At 53.8% G+C, this 9,187-nt stretch overlaps 1 protein-coding gene across 1 annotated transcript in view; it reads right to left on the minus strand.

The window, feature by feature from the left end:
- QSOX1 (quiescin sulfhydryl oxidase 1) overlaps nt 1–1,833 on the minus strand; it is a 37,956-nt gene extending 36,123 nt beyond the window's left edge. The window contains exon 1 of the mRNA XM_036271997.1: nt 1,566–1,833. Coding sequence (XP_036127890.1) covers nt 1,566–1,833 — 268 coding nt within the window. The remainder of the gene's footprint in view (nt 1–1,565) is intronic.
- Nucleotides 1,834–9,187: the final 7,354 nt, after the last annotated feature.

The raw sequence follows: 9,187 nt of genomic DNA on the forward strand, positions 1-9,187 counted from the left end.
CCACTAAAGACCTCTTATAGCCTCAAAGTGGAAACTGATCTTGGGATCTGTATGATGTTCAGGCCCACAAAGTCTCCTAAACACCTGATGTCCCCTAAGGTGTTCCAGCTCCACGGTCAACATTCTTCCTCCCTCCTGCCTTGATCAGATGTGTTGACATCACTGAAATAGTGTGAAGAGCTGCTGAGAAATGGCAGATTCAGGTGATGGGACCAGAGAGGCATGCAGACAAGTGTCTACATGTAAATTGGAGGTAAAATGGTTTATTCCTTTCATTTAAAAATAACTTTCCTGGACCATACGGTTTCTGTAATAACCACTGTACAAGCTACTCAAGGGAAGAGGTAGCCTGAGTTTGAAAACCAACATCTACAAATGATCTACTCGACCACAAACAGTTGAGTTTATAAAACAATACCGATGGCACAGCAGAGGTTCTAATTCTCTCCCCAAAGAAGAGACCTACTTCCTAAGTTGCCCATAGTTCTCATTTAGTGACCATTTCAGATCAGGAGCCCATTAGGCCCTAGTACACAATCAGGAAGTGGCTCCATTCAGAGGCAGCAAATTAGAAGCGAATCTCTACCATCATGCCCCTCCTGCCCCCAAAATACCCACCACCTGGCCTAGGAGGATGTGTGACACCACAGGGGTCTTTCAATTGCAGAAACTCTGAAACAACTTATGTCACGCACTTAGGAACTGACACACAGTAAGCACTCAGTAAATATGAATTACTATTATTACCAATTACTATTATTACCGCATTTCCTCAGCTCCAAATCTTAAGTGTTCAAACATTGTAACAGGCTGCTGGTAAACGAATGGCGTGTCTCGCAATTGAGAGGGCTCTTAGAATCACAACCATATGGTTAGAGTGGTCGGGCCCGTGCATGGGGACGCGGAGCAAGGGCCAGACACACACTAACAGGCTGCCTTCAGTCAGGTCTCTGGGTCCACGAGGTTTAACAGAAGGGCCTGCGAGGGTGCGTGGGCCAGGGGAAGACAGAAGGACGTCCAGAAGCTAAGGAGCCGAGGCAACAAGTCGGAGAGGCCTGGAACCGAGACAGGAAAACTCTGCCTCAAAGGTAAAGCTGAGAAAGGGCATCTGCAGGCCAGCTGGTCAACTGGCCTTGGGAGTCAGGAAAGCTGGGTGGGGGGCAGAATGGTGTCAGTTCCTGTTCTCCCCGGCACCGACCCCACAGCAGCTGGGGAACCTGGCAGGAAGGCGACAAGACGGTCCCTGAGCAAGAGGACTGCCACACGGCTGGACTAGAGAAAGGTGTCAGCGAGATGGAACAAAGGAGGCCCCGTCGCAGGGATGGGGGCAGTAAGCCGGCACGGGACCGGAAAGGAAAGCAGAGCCGGTCTGGGGGCCCAGGCCGCGAGGAGGGGAGGGAAGCGCGAGCCAGGGGCCAGGGGCGAGGCAGACAGGGAAGAGCGCAAAAACGGAGCGGAGGGATGTGAAACTGGGGGAGTGGGAGCGGCAGAGAGGAAGAGGAGCGCGGAGGTGCTGGGCCGGGGGGCGCGGGCCGCGGGCCTGCCCCCCTGCCCCCGCTTCTCACCCTTGACGTCGTTGGCCAGCGCCTTCCACGTCGGGGCGAAGGCGATGCAGTGGCCGCACCAGGAGGCGAAGAACTCCACGGCCCAAGCGCTGCGGGAGTTCAGCACAGAGCCGCGCACCACGTCCGCCTGCAGCAGCGTCAGCGGGTCGGCCGGCGAGTAGAGCGCCGAGCGCGGGGCTGCGCCGGCGCCGGGCACCGCCAGCAGCGGCAGCAGCAGCAGCAGCAGCAGCGACGGCGGTGGCCCTGAGCAGCGGCTGCACCACGCCATCCTCCGCGGCTGCGCCCACCACTGCGCTCAAGTTTCGGATGAGTTGGTGCGCGCTGGCGCCGCCGCCCCTCCTGCTCCGTCCGGTAGGAGGAGCCGCGCGGCCCCGCCCCTGGCCCCGCCCCGCCGGCTGGCCAGTGGGCCGGGGAGCGGGCGGGGCCGGACCTGCGAGCCCGAGCCCAGGCTGGCCCGTGAGCGCCCCCTTCACGGTTTACCCAAGTCTCAGAGCCGCGCTGGCGCTGTCGGGCCTGCGACCCCAGGAGGCGGGGAGCGCGGCCCAGGCCCTGGAGCCCACACCCCCAAATGGAAGGAGTGGGGCCTCCGCGGGGCAGAGACACGGACCAGACTTCCTTTAGCAGCTGGGGACTGGGGGAGATCAGTTGGCTTCTCACGCGCCTCGTATCCAACCGAAAATGAGTTGGAATAAGCGATAAGCAAGTGGAGAGAAGACGGACCGATGGACCGACAGCCTCTGCGTCGATGACCATCATGACTCCCACAGAGATCAAATGTGACCTCACCCCATGAGGCCCGTGACATTATGTGAGGGATTCCTAACCATGGACGAGAAGCTGCCTCCCCACTTTGTGCTGGGCTGGACTGGCGCGGCCATCGGCCATCGCAGCGGAATCAGGGTTCCTCCGCACCCGGGTCTGGCCACCCTCGTAAGTTTGTAAGGGCAAGAACTCCCTTTGGGGCTCCCAGCAGCCCAGGTCCCCCACATCTAACTCTCCAGTCTACGCGCAGCTCTCCATACTCACTTAAATGTCCCTCTCACAAGTACCCTGATAGCTAATCTTGCGTTCATGTGTACTAAGGTGTGAATGGTTAATTTTCCCTGCTCACCTTTTGTAGCTCTCATACGAGTTATTTCAAAGGGAGAAAGCGCTCCTTAGAGACTTAGCTGTCACAAATGATCTTTTTCCTTTTTCTTTGCTGGGTTAGTCCACCTGGCCTGTGAGCCATCTGAGACCAGATTCTTGACTCATTCAACATTTACTGTGCGGTTTCTTTGTGCCAGGCGCTGCCCAGGTGCTAAGAGTGAGGCAGTAAACAAAACCAAAACTCTACAGACATGGAACTTACCTTCTGGTGGGGACATGGGGATAGGGATAAAGAGGTGACACACAAGTACTAAGTGTAGGTCTGATGGTGACAAATGCTGTAAAGAAATATACAATAGGGTAAGAACAGAGAGACGGAGGTAGTGCTACTTTTTTGGCCCCTAATATTTGCAGGGTCAGAGTGAATAGTACAAATGGAGGCCCCCATATCAAGTTAAATCCTTACGTAAAATTCCTATCTTTTCATCTTGACAAGGATACTTTCATAATACTCTGGAAGAGCAAATTTTAAGTTTAGAATTCTTGGACTCCCCCAAGATGTTCACTGGAAGGGGGCAACTTAGGCGGTAACTGGTCCCTGTCCCGTGGTCTTTCTACTACTCTTTGCACTCCAGCTCTCTCCCATATTTCAAGGGGTCTTGTGCCCGCATCTGTAACATCCCTGTCTGCACATCTGAGATCCATCCACACCTCCTGCAAATAGCTACTCCTTGGCTCCTCAAGAGGATAGACCTTGTGAAAAAGCTGATGCAGTCTCTGGAAGCTGGCCTGGCACCTCTGGGCCAGTGAGTTCTAGGGTTTGGGGAACCACAGTATGATCCGAGAAGAAGTGAAGGGCAGGGGCTTTGGATGAATGAGCACATCTCCTTGGCCTATGGGTTTCTCGCTCTGTGAAAAGGGGCATGGCTGGAGAATGGCCAGAGAGCTCAGAACCTAAGGTTCTTGCCCCAGTTCTAACGCGGTTACATTTGAGCCAAAGGCCCCAGTGCAGTATGGGAGAAAGCCTTGTGGCAGCCTGGGATAAGGGCATTCAAGGGAGAGATCTGGAGGTTGGGCTTTTGCTTCCTTCATCTGCTCATGTTCTCTGTGTGCAGTCTTGAACTGCACAAAGAAGTTACATGTTGACTGGTCAGAGTGTTAGTATCTCCTCAACTCCCCCAGCCAACTCCAGATACTGGGTAGCCACTGAGGCCAGGCCTGGCCCAGGTCATCAGAATAGATGATCTTCTAGTAACCTTGGGTTCAGGGCCTGGAAGGAGTCCAGCGACTGCATCAGGTGCCGGTAACAGTCAAGCGCCTTCCAGCGTCTCCATTGTTCAACGGCCTAGTAGTTCTCTTCCCCGGGGCCTGCTGATTAAGGAGACAGTGTCTGCTGAGCATGCCAGCCTGGGAAAGACACCCCAGATGAGCACACAAAGATGTGCTTGTTCACATATCTGTTCCAGAGTGTCAGCCGTGGAGAAGAATACAAACTGTTTGAATATATTAGAGATAGTTGCTTGGCAATGAGGCCAAATAAGTCATAACTGAGAGTTATAAAAGAGGGGTTCCAGTATCTCAGAGCAGGGATGTTCAACTTTTTAAAGTCTTGGAAGCTTTTGTTTCAACAGAATCATGAAAGGAAGCTTACACAGGTGGAAGCAAACTGAAGGTGTGACCTAGAGCAACACCCACTCTCTAGGAGGCTTCTTGGGAACCCTGGGGTTCCCCAGGCCACCCTTTGAAAACTGCCAACCTAAAACGGAGAGCAGAAACTATAGGAATAATCACAACTTGCCCTGCTTGCCCTTCCAGAAGCTTCTTGGGATGAAAAGATGGCAGAGAAGGAAATCTTCTCAGGAATGGGGTTTAGAGAGGAAAGCATTGAAAGTTGGGGGATTTAGGATTACCTACCCAGGGCCCCTGTTCCTCTTCCTACATACAAGCTGTAGGGAAGCGAGCCAAGATTAATCCAAACAGAATAATAATAGTATTAGCCAATACTTTGCACCTGCTGTTCTAAGCACTTACAGATAACACCCATTTAATCCTCCCACGGACTCTATGAAGTTGGTGGGATTATTATCTCCTTCTTACAGATGAGGCTGAGGTAGAAGGAGCCCTGCTGACTCTCCCACTTGTGATTCCTGCAGGCCTTGTACATGATATAAGAGGGGATCTGGGAGCCCGTGAACTGAAAAGGAGGTAGGTGGTGAGAGAGAGCTTATACACAAATATAGATAATTATGAGCAATAGAATCACGTTGGGTGGAATATGTCAGACAGTAGCAGAGCATTAAGTGACTTGCCACTTACTCATTTGCAATGAGGATCAAAGAGGTGTGGAGCTGGAAGGCAAATGCCCAGCCACAGAGAAGTGGTCTTTAGGTCTGGATGCACCTTTTTCAGCTGAGATTGGTTAGGATGTCATTTCTGAAAGTAGCAAGAGAGGTACACAGAGTCTGTACGGGTCAGGCGTGGCAGGAAGGTGAAGGCACATTCAAAGGACTGCTGAAGGGTGTTAATGAGACTATTTACAAAGGTGTGTGTGGGGCAAGGGAATTCACAAGAGCTGTGAGGTCCTAAGGGGACAACGGGAGGGAACTCTGTGACGAAGCTGGTGGGAGCTGGAGCCCAGGGAGAGGGACCACCCAGCTAGCGTTGTAACCACAACACGCCACCACTGTCGCACCAGGAAAGTCTCACTTTCACTTCTTTCTCATCCATCCTCTGATGTCTTGCCAGTGCTGCCCAGTGGCCAAACCCCAGCAAAGCCCGAGTGTGAGGGTGCCCTGATTACAGTCCATAAAAATTGGTTTCCAAGACAAAAGACAGCTTAGAGGAGGCTGGAGAGTGGGGAGGACTGTACCTAGTACAGGGTCCCGACACTTGGGCCCTTCAAGGCCTCAGCAATGAGAATGGACAACCCCCAAATCCCTGACTGTCTTTCTGCGAGTCTCTTGGGAGGGGTGGGGGCTAGAAATCTACCCCACCCGCGGAGAGAGAGCCAGGGCAGAGGGCTGCCACGCGACTCCTTCCCAGCTCCTCCTCCTCTCCGGTTCACGCCCTCGCCTCATTCTCTATCTGGAGAGCAGACTGACGCCCAGCGAAAATGAAGGGTCTCGCTCAAGGCCACAGAGCAAAGCGATGGTAGAATCCATTTTTTTTTTTTTTTTTTATCCTCACCCGAGGACATTTTTCCATTTTTTGTTCAGGTAGAGTGGGAGGGAGAGAGAGGAACAGAGAGACAGAGAGAAACATCGATGTGAAAGGGACACATCGAGTGGCCGCCACCCGCACGACTGACCAGAGCCGGGGACAAACTGCAACCGAGGTATATGCCCTTAGCGGGAACCGAACCCAGGTCTCTCAGGACCGCAGGTCAATGCTCCAACCGCTGAGCCAAACCGGCCAGGGCTAGAATCCATTTTCTGTTAGGCTTTCCAACATGGCTGTTGAAGGACTGAGAAGGGACATCCGTGAAAAAGCTGTCTGGGGCAGAACCCTATGTTCAGGGGGAGCTTCCCTGGCCCCAGGTTGCGAGTGGGAGAGGCATGTGTGGGGACAGTGGGTATATGAGAACTCTGTATTCAAAGGAATAGGTACCCCCTCACTTCATTCACCCTCCACCCCATCACACACACACACACACACACGCACACACACACACGCGTGCATTATTAAAAATGGAATGACTTTGGCTCATGCTGTCTCCTTTGATGCCGTAGGCAGGGCAAACAGGATTACAATGATGCGGCAGAAGAAACTGAGGCTCAGGCAGGCTAAGAAAGCTGCTCCGGGTTGTGTCTAGTAAGTAACATACTCCAGAGCCCAGCCTGGACCCAAAAGACCACTCAGAGTCAACAGCGCCAGAAGGCGCGAGGGCGAGGGGACCGCAGAGGCCACCCCCTCCCTGGACCAATGCTGCTCTACTTCCGTAATCTGGTGGCTTCCCACCTTCCAAGATAAACCATTTTTTATCTTTTTCTGTCTCCTTGAACCTCCAACACCCTCACGTGCTCATAAGATGCCTCACTTCGGTCATTTTGATGACAAAATAGAAACCGTCAGGCGAGAGCTGCTTTCTCCCCATCGAACTTGCGCCTGTGCTCATCTCGGCTTCCGGCGCCTTCCTCCCATCAGGGCCAACCCTCCACTTGGGCTCGGGGTCAGGCCCCTGCCAGGGCTCAGGACTTTGCTCCTGATGCCCCTCCACCGGCCCTCGCAAAGCTAAGTCTTCTCTCTACCAGATCGACTTCTCCAGCAAACAAACGTGCTCTGTGGTGCCCACTAAGACGAAGAACTCCTGGAGGGATGTCCTGTTTCCAGATGTGGGCCCATTTCCTTCCTTCTCTTCACAACCAAGCTTCACAATAGCGTTGCAGCGCTCACTGCCTCCACTTCCTCGCCCTGCCCTTGACTGCTCAGCCCACTCCTGTCTGGTCTGGCCTCACCGCTCTGCTGAAACTGCCCGCCAGGCCTAACACCAGCCCGTGGGCCCCGCCCGTGCTCACGCCGGCTTCCTCTTGCCCAACCTCACGCCTTCGACACAGCTCGATGGCTCCCTCCTTGAAACACTGTCTTTGGGCTTTTAGTTTAAGCCACGTGAATGCATTTCCAGTGCTGCAGTAACAAATCATCGCAAACTTAGTGTCAAACATACCACCTTACAGTTCTCTGGGTCAGAAGTCTGCCTCGGGTCTCACAGGCTAAAACCAAGGTGTTGGCAGCGCTGTGTTCCCCTCCGGAGGTTCTAGGGGAGGATCTGCTTCCGTGCTCATTCGGGTTGTTGGCAGAATCCAGTCCTTGCAGTTGTAGGACTGAGGTCCTGGTCTGTGCTAACTGTCAGCTGAGGTCTGTTTCGAGTCTGGAGGTCACCACTTTCCTTGGCTTTCCCCATCAAAGCTTTCAGCGGTGGGTCAAGTTCCTCTCCTATTTCAAATCTCTTCCGCCTCTTTCTTCATCGCCTCTCTCTAACCCCTTCTACCTTCCTTTTGCATTTTAACAGGCTCTATTGGTAAGACTGGGCCCACCCAGATAATCCAGAATAATCTCTCCAACTCAAGGTCTTTAACCTTAATTGCCGCTGCAAAATCCTTTTCGCCGGGTCATGTCTTCGTAGGCTCTGTGGATTAGGGTGTGGACATTTGGGGCCCCTGTCAGGCCAGCCATACTGCTCTCCTCATCCTCCTCCACCTCAGCAGCCCTCCTTCCCAGTCCACTGCCCTGGCTCTTCCGCATCCCTCAACCGCTCAGTGTTAGAAACCCAGCCTCAGCCCCGCGGCCTCCTCCTCTGCTACACGGGCAACCCCATCCTCACTGGGGAGGCTCCACCTGCAAGCAGACGCTCCTACATTTTTATTTTCAGCCCTAAAGTTCAAGACTCATTTATCTGACTCAACATTTCCACGCGAATGTGTGATTGCCACCCCATGAGCCAGTCGCCGGCTGGCTCTCCACCCGCTTCTCTCCACCCTCCCTGCTCCCAGGCTGAGGCAGGCCTCCCACCACCAGCCACCTGGACCTCTGGAGTTGCCTCCTGGCTGATGTCCAGCCTCACTCTTACCTCCCACCCACTCTCCACCCCGCAGCCAGAGCGAGCTTCAGAAATGCAGCTGAGCCGAGTCAGGTCCTGCTTAAGATCATCCAAAGTCTTCTCAATGAAGTTATAATAAAATCTGTTGCCCAAAGCCCGGCTCCTCAGTGTGGTCCACAGACCTGCCGCGTTGGCCTAACCTGGGAGTGGGGCAGGGGTGCAGAACCTCAGGCCCCACCTCGGACCGTCGGAATCTGGATCGGTACTTTTACCAGGGCCCCAGACGGTGTGTCGGCAGGTGGGATTTTGAGACGGGCGCGATCTGGCCCCTGCCCCTCTGACTTCTGTCCCCCCTCAGTCTTCCCCTTGCCAACGTCCTTTAAGCCACACAGATCTGTTTCTCACGTCGCATCCGGGACACCACCACCTCAGGGCCTTTGCGCTGGTCGATTTCTTTTCTTAGAACACCCTTTCCAAGTTCTTTACTCAGCCAGTTCCTCCTCATTATGCAGATCTCAGTGTCACCTCCTCGGACGGGCCCTCGGTGACACCCCACTGAAAGTCACTCTCCTCCTCCGTCCCCAGTCAGTCATCCTCGATTTACCCTCTTTGGTTCCTTTCACTCCCCTTTTCTCTGTCTGTCATGATCATGTTTATTTCTTTGTTTTCTTGTTCAATATCCTCCCTCCCACCCCCTCCGTTGTCCCAAGAAGGAAGATAAAGGAAGGCAGGGACCCTTGTCTGTCCTGTGCACTCCTGTGGCCTAGGGCCAGGAAAGTGCCCCCCCAGAGGGATATTTGTGGAGTGAATTAGCAGCAAAGCTCCATTGCCCCTCTCTCCCACCCCCTCTCTTCTCCGCTCTCTGCTGTCCGTCCTATTACAGCTCTGGCCTGAGGACAGATCCGGCTGGCCAAGCGACTGCTCCCTGGAATTCTCCATCCCCAGGAATAGCTCTTGCCCATAACCAGTCAGGAAATGAGGAACTTTTTTTTTTTTT

The sequence above is a fragment of the Molossus molossus genome, unplaced genomic scaffold (assembly GCF_014108415.1).
Source record: "Molossus molossus isolate mMolMol1 unplaced genomic scaffold, mMolMol1.p scaffold_m16_p_20, whole genome shotgun sequence".
Lineage (NCBI taxonomy): Eukaryota > Metazoa > Chordata > Mammalia > Chiroptera > Molossidae > Molossus > Molossus molossus.